A 15,701-nucleotide genomic window follows, 5' to 3' on the forward strand; every position below is an offset into this window, starting at 1 on the left:
TGCTCAATCAAGCGTCTTCCAACTGCAACAGCTTGTCTTTATTGTACGACTACGAATTACACTGAAAAGACAATAAACTGAGAATGTCCCTGATTTCCTGACATGCCTCCTGATGTAGTCGGTGGCGGTAAAAATGCCCTCTGACTTGTAGTTTAACTGGAAATACGCAGATGACTACATAAATATACGCCGGGCATCATCAGCCCGATTTTTTTTTTTTTCCTCCCTTGCAACGCAGCTCGGCGCTCCTTGTCGTTCTGAGCTCAGTCTTGAGGGGTGCGCGTAGCAGCAGAATATTCGGCTGTAAACAGAAACAGTGTGTTGTTATCTCGATGCGAAACGCAGTCATTTAGGAGACGGTGAGTTTTTTTTTTTTCTAACACTCACAAAGAACCTTGTCTCATCAGTGCGAGCTCAATATCATTTTTTTATATTTTGGAGGTGTCCTTTCCTTGCGCGCGTACCCGAGCCATGTAATCCACTGATGTTTATTTTCTTCTTCATCGTAAGTACTTACTGCCGGTCAGCTCTCGTATTTAACATTCCATAGCTGCCTTGGTCGCGCTTTTGATATATGTCAATTTTATTCTCTTGGAAATGTTCACGTTGGAGTCAGTCAGTAAGACAGAATAGGGAGAGAACAAGTCATTCCAGCTGAAAATGTAAGAGGATTTTTATTTAGCAGCCACTAGAAAAGAGATTAGGGCGACAGCAGTAAAAACTGCGCTGCGTATATAAGGGTCGGGACTTAATGTCAGGTTGGTACAGCCTATTTTAAATGTAAATGCCGTCCCTTGCCGTGTGCTTTATTTACAGCCACGACTAATGAGCTGCTTATTTTTGATGGGAACCTTACAATACGGACGAGATGCGTTAGTTTGGCGGAAGATATTTTGTTGCTGACGGACTGAGAGAGTTCTACTCACCACAGCATCACCAATGAACAGTGAGACAGACCTGCGCATATCGTTAGCAGCCGTTTCTCCAGCCTCAAGCTAAAATCGTCAGATCTGAGACCACAGAGGATTTATTTTCATCCGGCCAGGTTAGAAAAGATATTCTCAAAAGTTTGAGGATATAGCCAGTGGACACCGAATATACCCCGAGTCATCTGCTGTAAGTGATTTCCTCCATATCGCTCCCGTTTCAGATAGAAAGAGAGGAGGGAGTATCAGTCGGTTTTAGAATGGGAAGGTTTGTGTTCCCTGACGCTGCTTGAATACCAGACGAGTTTTATTTTGGGTAAAGGGGAGACTGTCGTCGAAATTTGGAACCTCTTTTTTAAAAAAAAAAAAAAAATTTTAGATCATTTTAAGGCAAACGAGAACCGTGTGATATGTGTCACGGAGGACTCTGCTTCAGTCCTGCGAGCAGCGCTCCGAATAAAACAGCATCTACGCACATTTGCTTAATTACTCCGCCACGCACGAATTGGATGGCCAGGCATGTATTTAGACTGGGTCTTACAGGGATGCCAGTTGCATATTAAATTCCTATCTGGCTGAAATATGTTCACATAGCCCATCGCATATCGCAGGGCAGAGTGACATCTCTGAATAACTTGCGAAGTGTGCTTGTGCGGGATTTTCTCCTCCATTCGTTAATCTGCATCATCCCCGCTCGGTCAAATCCTTGTCAATCAAGGGATTTATTTGATTTTTTTTTTTAAATTTGATTTTTAATAGAGCATCGGATGCCATAGACTCCCGTTCGTGAACGGTACACTTTAGTACATCACCATCAAGTAGCTCAACGCTATTGTACTCGAGATGAGCTGTTGTTGTTTTTTTTTCTTCTCTCTAGCAGGATTTTGTGGTTCTTTGTGAAATGAAGGATTTGGGCTTTCTCATTAGAAACGATGTCCTCTCATGGACGCACTGATCAAGCCTGTGCCAAAAATGGAACGTGAATCCGAGGACAAGCTAATTGCTTGCAGACTTTATGACCTGGTTGACATCATACCTTCATGATTGAGCCGCAAATATTCTTATATTTTGGGAGGGGGGGCGAGGGGGGTAGTTTGATATCGCAGTACCACCGCATTTCTCATTTCAGGATATTAGAGGCGGGTGTACACAGGTGCTACGAGCTCACACAGGGTGTTGTGCGGTCGATGATGCGTTGCCTTGTTATTTATTCCTAATCAGTACGCGCTACAGACGCGCTACAGACGCGCTACAGACGCGCTACAGACGCGCCACGACGGTCACAATGCTAATCAGCCACCTCAGCTGTCGCTTAAGACTCAGAATGTGTTTCTGTTGAAGGGACAGATTTTTCAGAGTGATTATGTACAATAAACTGCGTGTGTTAAGTGACATGTAATGGCCCAATACGTCTGGCAGGTCCATTTGGTTGGAACCAAGCCCTGTGAGTGAACCTGTCAGTTATTCAGAAGCAGGACCAAATTGTAAAAAAGCACTTATATAGGAACAAGGTCTCCCTCACAGGCTCCATGTTCATATTGACTGTTGATCGGCATGTTTGTTGATGACCTCCTGGGATTGATGGTAGACATTGGCTCAAATCAGTTGGTAATGATGTCCACTCTCTCTTTGACCTCCAATAGTGAAAGGTCCTCATTCTGCAGCTATGTGTGGACAGAGCAGGATGGCCTTTCTGTGTCTGTGGGCTTGCCTACTTGTCACCAGCTGCGTACTTGCTGGGAAAAGGTAAGAAAAACATTTAACTTGCAAATGCAAGACACATATGTCTTTTTGTGTTAAAATGTTTGATTCTTTAAAATAGTTGATTGCCTGTGATAATCTGCATATCATGCCTGCATGTATACTGTTTATGTGGTTTTTATTTTAAGGCACGGACAACATGCAAGACAAATATAATCTATTTGACCAAGATATTACTGAAAATTGTGCACAAAAAGGCATTGAGAGGTCAAACTATAATCATCACACTGAATTGGGAAAACATTGAATGCAGTTTTCTTAAAAAAGACGATTACCTTGAATGCCACCTCAGTTCTTGCCAAATGGGCGAGTGGCTAGTATAAATGTCAGAATATTAGGCAGTCATCCAGCTTTGGGAGCAGCCATTGATCCATCAACTGGGATGGTATTCTGTTGTCTTGACTATAGCTTTGATTATGGGGTTAAACTCTTATCAAGCATATTCTTTGTGGTTGAAACTGGGGCGTCCCCATGGAACACCTTTTATGCATGTTAATATGTTGAGGTAATGAGGAGATAGAAGGCGTGGACCAAGATAGTCACAAGCCATGCAAATAGAGTGTTATTGTTGTTTCTGACTCATTGGCGTCATGGCACTGACATCTGTGTTCTCCCTCAACTATATGGTGTTTGTTAGGTGCGTGGCATAAATTTGTCAACTAATAAGAAGCATTGAGTGAATGTAAGTGATGACAGTGATGAGGTCCAGTGTCATGATAATGAATATACACACGGTTCAGATGTTGCATGGTCATATGTGTAGTATGCAACAAAACATAATATTATAATTCCACTCTCTGGCTTACAGATCAATGTGACATTATGCTCTGCAATAAATAAACCTGCAGACCAGATAAACATTACAGTTACTAACAAAAGGCATTTGTGGAGGATAATTGTAATTACTTTACAATTTATTTTTTTTCATGGAGACTGAAGCTATCTTTTGAACAGTTTAATAATTCAGCAGCATTGTCACTGGAGTGTTGTTTGAATGTGATGGTTTTAGATGGTCCAGCTTTCTTTTCTCTGTGGAGATGTCTACAAAAAAAACAAAACACTACATCCACACAGTGCATCATTTTACATGCCCCAAGGACATGCTGTGCATGAATGGAAAATGTCCTGTTTTAAATATATGATGCACTGCAGTGTGTCTTTTTTTTTTTTTTTTTTTGCACTGACTTAATCTAAAAGATTAATTGTAGCTGTAACTTAAGTTTGAGACCTACCACTATTGAGGGGACAACCTAATTTAGTGAGTTTGATGGGCTGAATGTTGGGAGCATTAGAGAAATGTACTGATCTCTTTGTGAGGAGCTGTCACTGCAAACTGCAAAGCAATTATCACCCTAAGATTTACTGTACTTGAGTCTCGTTTTGAAGTTGAAAACAGAATGACTCACACATACGCAGCTTGGGGAATTTTGAATAAGACATGATAATCAGGACTATAAAGGGATCTTTTTAGCACACAAAATTGTCATATAATGAAATATTTGAGTGATGAGACAGGTGGGAAGAATACAAAAGTGGACATACGGACACGATAAGAGGAACACTGGTGGGATTCATGTGGGCTTCAGCACTGCTGCTGTTCAGATGACCTGTAGATGGGGATGGTGTACAATATTTTATGAGGAAGTGGCCTCTGGTTGATAAACATGTGTATGCTTCCAGAGCACCCTTTTCTCTCCAGGTTGTTCTTTTATTTTTTTCAAAGAGAAATATGTTGTATTATCAAAAATAGGAATAAACTCCCAAAAGGTAGCGCATCTAAAAACATTAATCAAGGGATGACAAAGTACTCACATTTCCACTTTTTTTTTTTTTATATTGGCACACACCAATAATGAACAAAATGAAAACATGTTGTATTATTCTGCAACTAGCTTTCAAGTAAGGCATGATTTTCACAGCATACTTTTTGGGGGAAGATATATGGGACAATATTAGGGATATTGATAGCACGTGCCTTAACTCTTCAATTCAGCCCTGCTTGTGGCATGGAGCCTTACTTATCTAATTATTTGGCTGCTCTCATTCAGTGCAGTAGGGATGAGATCCCGCAGTTGTGTCTCACTTAAATGCTGCTCCTGAGTGTTATTTTGCAGTGCCCGAACCTTTTCTTTCATCCTAGTGCATTCTGGTTTGAATCTTTCTGTTATGCTTTTCATTTCCATCTTTTTTCTTTTCTTAGTCTTTTCTTTACAACTTTCCTCACATCTTTTTCCACACTCCACATCTCCCACCTTTTCTCACTCCTATTGCTGGGCCCTGCTAACTAATCTTGATGACCCCTCCCTCTCTTTGCAGCCGTTCCACCAGCAGAACTAGTTTCAGCTGCACTTAATGTTTATTTTTCATGAAATCTTTCAGGCGATATTTTTACAAAAACTATTGGTGACGACTGCTTATCAACATGAATAATTTGAGACTTTTGTGTGATTCTCATCAGAACACACATGCAAACATTCGTATGAGTGTGGATACAGGCTTCCATGCGTAGACAGACCCTATGTCTATATGCATTTATTTATATATGCAAACACATGCATGCGCATACTTTCCTGTCACATTGTGCCTTCATGATACCAAAAGCAATTAGAGGCTGCATTCTTGTTTATGTGTTGAAATATTTATGAGTGGAGATGCTGCAAATTCTGCTCTCACAATTACTGATTGTGACGGTTTCCAGCATCGCTCTAAGCATTTTGTTTCATGTGCAAACAGCACATTCAGCAGGGCTTTGTGGTCCGAAAGACTGTATTAAGGTATAAATAATGGAATATTATTTCTGTTTTTTTCTTTGAAAAGGGGTGTGTGTCTGTGTGTGTGTGTGCTCACTTAGCAGGGCTCTGCTCATCCAGGTTTTCATCCCAATGACAATAACACATACAATCATACCGTTTTTAGTATAGATACATTAATATAGTTGGTCTCATGGGATGCTTTCCTTTCTTGTCCACCTCTAAGCAACGGTTCTCACTGTGACTCACAATTTCATTCTGGCCTACTACAGAGCAGATTCTCCGGTTTTGTCTTATTTGACTCATATTCAGAGTGTTTTGCTTGGTTTTTGGCAGTTTTGATGGTGGACTCTCATTGTGACAACTTCATTTTTTTCCCTTTGCGTTCACAGTCCCAACGGCATGACAGATGAACAGAAAGATAACACTACAGTGTTCACTAAGATCTTAGACAGCCTTCTGGATGGTTATGACAATCGCCTCAGGCCGGGACTGGGAGGTCAGTATGCCCAAGTCATTGAATGCAATTTGTCACACTTGTCACTTGAGGTATATCTTGGATACTTTTTATTTGTGTATGTGATTATTATAAATATTATACATGTATCATTGAAATTACTCCAGCACATACTTATTGTCCAACTCCAACTAAGTCTTAAAGAGGTAGCTTTTCTATCAGCGTCAGTTCATTGTCATTTGGATGATCACTGTTCACCTCCTGCAGTGAACTCTCTTAAGGAAATCACTTTTGATGGAGCATACTGTGAATGACACCCCATTGTGGGCTCATCTTTGCACTATTATGAGCTGTCCATTTTTAATGAGAAACAAAATGACAGAAAGATAAAAAGCCAAACCCCCTAAAAAACAAGACAGGAAGAAAGGGGGTAAAAGACAAAAAGTGGGGGAGCTAATGTAAGAATTGTATAGTGTAATGCAGAATTGTATAGTGTAATGTAGCAGGCATCAGAAAGAAGGACTGATAAAAACAATCCTCGTAGAAGTTCAGCAGCAGAGGAGAAGAATTTGTAGGTCGTTAATAGCATCATTCACAAGTCATGCTTTCGTGTTTCATCTTCACAATAAGGAGGGATAAATTCTCACATGTGTAAATCTGGATTTTTCCACCCCATTGTAATTTAATCTCATAAGACCCATTCTGACTCACAGGATTATGTGATGACACATTTTCATTAATGCAGAAGTTCACAAATTTATTACAATACCAAATTGCTCTCAAGTAAATGCTCTCACTACCAGCATTTTCAGTAACTTCCAAAGTTGTGAAGGTGTTTTCTTTCAACATGTGTGCTGGAATCATGTAGAAGACATTGCAAGGATCAGACACAATAGCAAGGTGGTCTTATATTAACAGGCAGTTAGTTGCTAATGAAAGCCACCGATAGTCACTCACTCTGGCAATTTCCTGCTTCAACAGAGCGTGTAACTGAAGTCAAGACTGACATTTTCGTGACTAGTATTGGGCCAGTTTCGGACCATGACATGGTAAGTCTTTTTTTGTCACTGTAAATGTCACTGGTTTCTTCACATCCCCCTTCATCTATTCCTCACTTCGCCTAATTCCCAAGCTGTGAGATATTTAATAATTTGATAATTCAGTTTTATGTGTTAATTGTATTTAATATAAATTCATGACCTTTTAATTAATATGATGATGTGGGATTTTTACATGAATGTCAAAATATGTTGTGAGCTGTTAACCTGAACAGGTTATTTGTTCTGTAACATTCAAAATATTTTGTTTGGCTTGTACGCGCAAGTATTTCCAGTAATACATTTGACAAAGATTTGTCAAAGGGTAAGAAAGAAATGCAACTAAACACATAAAATTGAATACATAAAATAATCATACCCCATGTTAAGTTAACGTCTCATTTGGAGTTTACCCCGCCTTTCGCCAATAATCAGATGAGATAGGTTCCAGCAGTCCTTGACCCCTTAAGGCAGATATGTGGCTGTGGACAAGATAATCATAATCTCAGCTACAAAAGGATGGATGAATGAATGGATGGATCATAATTATGGCTGTCTTGAACTATGCTGACTATATTGATAAGTATGTTCTTGTAAGTTTTTGCAACACAATCAGTTTCTGTGATTTGAAAGGTTGAAAATATGTGGTGTGGTGACATGACTACATATAAAAAATATCAGAATTAAAGCAAATAGAACATAACATAAAAAAAACACATTTTCGACAGTTTCCTCCAATATTAATCATAGGCTATACAAATATGAGCATTATACCTTTGCATTGTGCACTGGAGACCAATTAATTTCATCCAGATGTCTAGTTGGCTCTCCTTTACCACTTGGAAAGAAACCCTATTTAATGTACATGGCCTGTGTGTACTCCATTTGACACAACTTCAGTTAATTGCGCTGGCTGACATACAGCCCAGGACTATCTTGCTGCTGTGTTTAAGCCAGGAGGAATGCTAACCAACATTTTCTCTATCTCCGGCCTTTTTAGATCTTCATCTACTACCTTCAAGCATTCTTTCAGTTCATACTAATTATTTTCACAGGCTGGATGGAAACAAAAATGTCAGTGAGAATGAAAAACAAGATGAGCTGTGGTTTTTACAGGATTCCTTTTACTCTGTGGGGCAACCATTTGGATATAATAATGTCTGCTCTCAGGAAAACTCAATAGCTATCTTCAAAAATAAAATTTCCTCTAAATTTATTGTCCAGTGCTTCATGTTTGTGTGACAGGTTACAGAGAAAAGAAATTGCCCTCAAGTTAAAGACATTAAACATTGAGGCACTTACCTTACAGTGTCATAGCAAGTGACTCGCCATTTGCACAGCATTACTGCAATGCATTGAAACTGACCATTTACTAATTCTGTAAATACAATTTATGAAAATTTTAAAAGGCAACCACATATACTTTACACAGATACCAGGCAGAACCCATACACTTAATCTTTTGTATGTTTGCCAAAGCCTTTAAGATGAGACAGCAGCAGAAACTCAGCCAAGACCACAGTAACAAAGTCATAATGACAGGTGAAACATAAAAAATAAGAAATGTGAGACTACTCCTTTCCTGCACTTGAGCTGAAATAAGTAGATAATAAGAAAATATCTTCAGGGTTTGGGTTTTACTCTATTTTGATACTGTATAACTTTATGTGTGATTCTTATTTGACTTATTTTTCATCTACCTCAACCTGTAGGAGTACACCATTGATGTGTTCTTCAGACAGAGCTGGAAGGATGAAAGGCTAAAGTTTAAAGGACCCATGGCTGTTCTGCGTCTCAACAACCTGATGGCCAGCAAGATCTGGACCCCAGATACCTTCTTCCACAATGGCAAAAAGTCGGTGGCTCACAACATGACAATGCCAAACAAGCTTCTGCGAATTACAGAGGAAGGCACACTGCTCTATACTATGAGGTCAGACATCATGTTCCACTGAGCTGGTTATAGTTCACTGGTGCTCCAAAGAATTTTAGTCACATAACAATCATGCATGCACTTGAGCTTCAAGAAAAGCATAGAGCTTTTAATTCCAGAGCACATTATGTTTAATCATCAGGGCAGAGTGTGAATCAATGTCTGTGTTATCAGTGTTATATCTGAGAAATCAAAAAGATGACATATTTCATATTTCAGTTGATTTCAACTTTAAAATAACCTGTAGCTCCCAGGCTTATGTAACATAAGTTTCTGAGTAACTTCCTCAAACATCTGACAAATACAGAAAAAAACCTGAGTGCATTTGTTGTGAATCATTTTCAGCTATGGAATTATTAACATGTTCGATATAATCCTGAGTATTTATGATACTGAATGGTAGAAGATTGACTCATAATGAATTATGGAAACAGTTTTAATGTAATTCTTATAATTTTCAACTTTCAACAAGGTCACCTTCTTCTTTTCCTTTCGGCTTTTCCCTTCAGGGGTCGCCACAGCGAATCAATTTCCTCCATCTAACCCTGTCCTTTGAATCCTCTTCTCTCACACCAACTACCTTCATGTCCTCTCTCACTACATCCATAAACCTCCTCTTTGGTCTTCCTCTAGGCCTCCTGCCTGGCAGTTCAAAACTCAACATCCGTCTACCAATATATTCACTATCTCTCCTCTGGACATGTCCAAACCATCTCAGTCTGGCCTCTCTCACTTTATCTCCAAAACCTCTAACATGTGCTGTCCCTCTGATGTACTCATTCCTGATCCTATCCTCCTTGGTCACTCCCAGAGAGAACCTCAGCATCTTCATCTCTGCTACCTCCAGCTCTGTCTCCTGTCTTTTCTTCAGTGACACTGTCTCTAGACCAAACAACATCGCTGGTCTCACCACAGTTTTGTACACCTTTCCTTTCATTTTAGCTGAAACTCTTCTATCACACATCACACCTGAAACCTTCCTCCATCCATTCCATCCTGCCTGTACACGCTTCTTCACCTCTTTTCCACACTCTCCATTGCTCTGGACTGTTGAGCCTAAGTACTTAAAATCCTCCACCTTCTTGATCTCTTCTCCCTGTAACCTCACTCGTCCACTTGGGTTCCTCTCATTCACACACATGTACTCTGTCAACAAGGTCACCTATCACACAATATGATAAAGACCAAATTTTGTACATCAGAATACAGTCATGGAACAGAGTCCTAGTTGAGCAGAGGAAACATGGAAACTGTATTCTTCTCGCTAATGTTCAATCACTGGATGATAAAGTAGATGAGGTCCATGAAATAAAAGAGGAGCAAAATGATCAGAAGGGATAGACCTACCAGAGGGCAAGATAGGTGACATTTAGGACAGCTCCATATACATTAGAATCCGACAGGCTAATGGAAATCATGAGAACCATAACCAAATACCTCCATGAGAGTAAGGCAAGTCTTGAGAAGTCAGCTGAATGATAAGAACAAATTCAAATGTATCTACATGTACAAACTGCCAGTCATCAGATACCCCATTTGTGTCATGAGGTGGCCAAAGGAGGACATAGAAGCCACATATATCAAGACAGGAATGTTGCTCACCATGCATAGAGGATTTCAACCCAAATCCAGCACCTTGAGGCTGTACAATAAGCTGAAAGAGGGAGGCCTAGGACTAGTGAACATCAGATCCACTGTCCAGTATGAAACATTGAACATCCAGGAGTACACCAAGAAGATGGCCCCCAAAGATGAACTGCTCAGTGAATGCCTCAGGCAGCAGAAACTTTATGAGAGAGACAAAGATCAGGAGCAGATAACATGGAGGTACAAGCCTGGTACATGTGGTGGTACATGCCATGTACAGTATGTGGCGGTACATGTATGGCATGTACCACCGTCAGATAGAGAATGTGGCTGATATCAAGAACACCTACCAGTACAGCTAGAAAATGGAACATAAAGGAATAAAACCTTGCAGACTGGAAGAGAAGACTAGCAAAGCTGAGGGAATGTCTTCATTGCTCCCAGAAAACAGGTCATTCTATGTGTGCTTTGGGTGTTGTGGATTATACGAAGAGACAGACAGAGGAACATCATCTTCTTAATCAACAGTTCATCAACAAGACTAAAATGAAGTTAGCAGCTTCTGGTTCCTTGGGGTTCACATCAGTGACTTAGAATCACCACACATTCTTCATTTCCCTAACTGAAAAGCTCTACAGAGGGTGTGAAATTTGCTCAACATATCACTAGGGCAATGGCTGGCCTCCATAGAGGACCTCAACATAGGCAGTGTAGAAAAGACTCTTCCAAGCTCGCAAAAGATGCCAGCTGTAAACTTTTCCACCTGCGTCTGTCTGGCCATTGGTACGCATCATCCATTTCCTCATAGAGATGGCTTCATCCCTTAAGGCACAAGACTCAACAGCACATTGTAGAATGTTCCGCACCTGCAATATTGTTAACTTGCACATCTATTTATTTATTTTAATTTTATTTCATTTTACTTTTGCTCTTATTCTATTAATACAAAAATGTAGGCCTATGTTTTTGTACTTGTTTTTCTGTATGTCTACTACCTTTTTAAGCATTATATGAGGGAGCCTGTGATACAAGAATTTTATTTCCAGAGACTACTTTAAGATATTGTTGTGGACATGTCAGTAAATGCTTGGTTGAGATTGATATTGTCAACACAATATATAATTTATAATTGTATTACCTTTTTTAAAAATATATAACATAGTCACCCATATAATACTACTCACGTTGTAGTAAGACTTGTTTTGCAGTACGGCATTACTTGTATAGTTCTTATCTGTAATCAAACTGAATACTGCATAATACAACATTATGTAACACTGAAGTGTTTCATGATAAATTACTTTCTGATTCCAATTCTGAAAAAAAAAAAAAATTCCATGCTCTACCATCCCTACTCTACCAAATTCCCATTTTTTGTTTTTATGAATTTACTTTTTGCTCCTCAGAAATTTTATTTAAATATTTATAAGCTGTTTTGCACATTGATATTCATTGATGTCTGTCCTTTTTCCATTGTAGTGATCACCAGGTCAAATAAAATAATTTAATTCTATTCTGATTTACCAATACCTGACAGTCACACGTATGAAGAAAAAGGTGCATGACCAGCTGAGCTGAGTTTAGAAGTCATGGAAACTCAGTAACTTCCAGTGAAATAGAAGGTTAACAAAGAAAGTGCAAGCATAATCCATAAGTAGGGGTCATATTACGGTCACAAATGAGTGAAATGAGGCATGGATGTGAGTTCTACGTGTCATGCTTGACCTGAAATTCTATTTTCACCAAACTGCCAGAAAACAAAAATACACAGCTAAAAGAACCGGATTTTCTGTTGTCTGACAGAAAATTATCTGTAGTTTCAAAGTGATTGGGACGGAGATTCTAGAAATAAGTTTTCAGCATGTTCCCAGTACCTCACTGAGATGTCATTCTCATAGCTTAATTATTCTATTCCTTTTCTAACTCCTCTAGTGCTGCTATCTCTTTCCTTGCTTCTTGGCTTATTATATGCTGAGTTTGTCATATTTTCCTTTCTGCTTTCCTATTCATTGCCCATGTCTTTGTGGATGTCTCTAGGCTTACAGTCAGGGCAGAATGTCCCATGCACCTGGAAGATTTCCCAATGGATGCCCATGCATGTCCACTGAAGTTTGGCAGCTGTAAGTGGCCCCTGTGTGCTCAATTTTACTTACATGTGCATAATTCCATATGAACACACCAAGCAAACGGACACATGACTCTTTTACACACTATCACTATTTCTCTTAACTGAAAGTGTAACTCCAGAGTCAATTCCTGGCAAGGGATGGCAGCGTTGTAACAGCTGTTTTCCCAGAGGAACTGTCTGCCATAGCCCTCTGTCCCACTGTTCAACCCTGCCTGGTCCTGCAAGACCTTGGCAGTCATGCAGCTTGCAGACCTGTGTTTATTCATAGCAGTGCTCTCTGTAATATTTCCAGAACATCACGCCAGCTGCTCACTGTTGACAGCTACTACTACTCTGCATCATTGACTACAAATAACAAGAGACTGATGGCAGTCCGTCTAATTCTCTGTTGTTTTCACAACAGATAATTAGAGACAAAGGGAAAGGGGAGCAAAGCAAAAAAAGGATGAGATAAAGGATGAGCAATGAAGAAAAGATGCAGCATCAGTGAGACAGATAGAGGAGTGAATGTCACACTATCAGCTGGGCTTTAGACAGCTGCACAGTGTGAGGGAAATGATCGTGTCTCAACCTCCTTAACTTGGACACGCTCCCTAAATATTTCAATGGTGAGCCCTCCTCCTTATGCTGCAGTCTGCAGCGAGCCATCTTTTCCTCTGCAGTGAGCTAGTCACTCTGCAGCTTTGACATGTCGGTTGGCTAGAGGAAATAAAAGACTGACTTGGCTGTTTTAAGGTCATTTTGTCCTGTTGGGATCTTATTTGTCTGCTTTCTTCAAAGTTTAGGACTGACATAACATGGTGTCACTAATCATCATGTCTCATGTTAAAATCGCAAAATTTCATAAGATACAGAACCTGACCTTTGATAAAAGAAAGAAAAACATGAGATAAAACTTGCAATAAGTACATTACCCTACCAAGGTGAAAGAATAGGATGATATGTCTGGAAAAGAAATGAGACTAGACAGGCAGAATTTAGATGAGCATAGACTGAACTAGCTAAGAGGGAACAGTATGAGACAAAATGTGACAATGTCAGGCAACAATATGAAGTATATATATATATTTTTTAAATTTTATATACTGGTTTGATCCCCGAAGGGAAATTAAGAACGCACACTCTAGCTACTGATTACAAACGCATGCATACATATATATTTGTGAGTACAGGCCCCTGTATCACACACACACACACAAAGGGGCCTGTAGGCATGCAGGGGAGGTAGAGTGGCAGGCAGCTCCTTCTTGGTGCGCCTCAAATGAGCAATTTGTAAAGGGGACGGCACCTTGCTCAAGGGTGCCTCGGCAGTGCTCCGGAGATGAGCTGACACCTCCCACTGTCAGCTCACCTCCGGGTATTTTGGGGGGGGCGGGAGCGGGAATCGAACCGCCGATCTTAAATCATAGGACGACCCACTCTACCGCCCGCTTTACCACTGAGCCACTGCCGCCCCTTACCACTGAGCCACTGCCGCGAGTGGTATATGAGTATATGAATGGGATTTGTCGATAACCCTCTACACCAGCAGCTCTATGGTAATAATAATAATAATAATAATAATAGAATAAGAATATTCATTGCAACACTTGGCACACCAGTAGCAATTGAAATACGTTTTAACTCTGTCCATCCTTGTCAGATGCTTACACTCGAGCAGAGGTTGTCTATGTGTGGACCAGAGGGGCTGCTCAATCTGTGGTGGTGGCAGAGGATGGATCCCGTTTAAACCAGTATGATCTAATGGGGCAGAGTGTGGATTCTGGTGTGGTCCAGTCCAGCACAGGTAGGTTTCAGTTATATATGGTCTCTCTCTCTTGGTTTTTTTTCTTAATTTTGTCCATCTTTTTTAGTTTGATAAATGTTAAAAGGTTAGATGTTTATTTGTTCAGAAAACACACAGTACTATTGAAAATCTTCTTTACATGAATTTCTTTTGGATTTTGTGTCAACGTGATGTATTTTGTAGTTTGACCTTTATGAATAAACATGATTTTAAAAATCAAAATCTCTCTCTCTCGCTCTCGCTCTCTCTCTCTCTCTCTCTGTCTCTCTCTCTTTCTCTCTCTCTCTCTATGTATATATATATATATATATATATATATATATATATATATATATATATATATATATATATATATATATATATATATGCACACAGTATATAGTCAACATTTTTGTATAAACATATTAAACCCCAGTGCTATTTTTTGTGTGATTTTTTCTTTTCTTTTTTGGCCCTTGTACACTAATGAAATGAAACCCCAGGGTACAATGTAACAAACTATGTAAAAATATTTTAAAAAATAACAAAAATACAAGGATGGGTAAATACATGTATTTGAATTCATTTTTAACTTTAGTATCTTTCATTTACTGACCACAGGAGAGTATGTTGTGATGACAACTCACTTCCACCTGAAGAGGAAAATTGGGTACTTTGTGATCCAGACATATTTACCTTGCATCATGACAGTCATTCTATCCCAGGTGTCTTTCTGGCTCAATAGAGAATCTGTCCCTGCAAGGACTGTCTTTGGTGAGTTGTCTTGTCTCCTCTGCTTTTAACATCTGCTCTTAACATCTCTTAACATCGCCTCAAGGTTTCATAGCTGTTTGCTTATGACATGGCTTTTGGTACTCAATCAGGCATTGCCTAATTGTGTTGCTTGAAGGTACATGCAACTGACAAAAAAGAAATGCATTAAACTGTTCTATTCCAATATGACACGATGTATTGATTTTTCTTTGCAACCATAACAATTGATAAGTTACTTAATTTAAATAAGTGAACAAGTGAATAAAAATAGACAAGACAGCTGAAAACATTGTTGTCATTCCAGAGCAGTAGTGTAACCTTTCAAAATCAACACAGACTTAGACCACTGTTTTGTTGAAGCTTAAAGTTACAACAAAACTTTTGCAAAGCTGGGATGTAACATCGTTTTCAGACAAGTTTTGTTTTTCCCTATACATATGGTGAAGTGTGAATGGTGGTGTTTTAAAATGTTTTTCATAACGTGTGTCTACAATTTTTTTGTGGATACAAAATATCACTTACAACATTTAAGTCTTCAAAATTAAATAATTTTTAAACATTTTTTATTTTGTAGCTGTAATTG

General features: G+C 39.3%; 1 protein-coding gene across 2 annotated transcripts in view; it reads left to right on the top strand.

Annotated features, from left to right (window-relative positions):
- The first annotated feature begins 269 nt into the window (after positions 1-269).
- The window catches only part of gabra1 (gamma-aminobutyric acid type A receptor subunit alpha1), a 30,966-nt gene continuing 15,534 nt past the window's right edge, over positions 270-15,701 (top strand). Inside the window, exons 1-8 of one of the 2 annotated variants that reach the window (XM_068330941.1) lie at positions 270-505; positions 2,570-2,672; positions 5,830-5,936; positions 6,876-6,943; positions 8,644-8,864; positions 12,489-12,571; positions 14,222-14,365; positions 14,966-15,118. In XM_068330941.1, the coding sequence (XP_068187042.1) occupies positions 2,593-2,672; positions 5,830-5,936; positions 6,876-6,943; positions 8,644-8,864; positions 12,489-12,571; positions 14,222-14,365; positions 14,966-15,118 (856 nt within the window). In that variant the 5' untranslated portion in view covers positions 270-505; positions 2,570-2,592. The remainder of the gene's footprint in view (positions 506-2,569; positions 2,673-5,829; positions 5,937-6,875; positions 6,944-8,643; positions 8,865-12,488; positions 12,572-14,221; positions 14,366-14,965; positions 15,119-15,701) is intronic. The other variant, XM_068330943.1, reaches the window with a different exon arrangement.

Source organism: Antennarius striatus, chromosome 13, assembly GCF_040054535.1.
Source record: "Antennarius striatus isolate MH-2024 chromosome 13, ASM4005453v1, whole genome shotgun sequence".
Lineage (NCBI taxonomy): Eukaryota > Metazoa > Chordata > Actinopteri > Lophiiformes > Antennariidae > Antennarius > Antennarius striatus.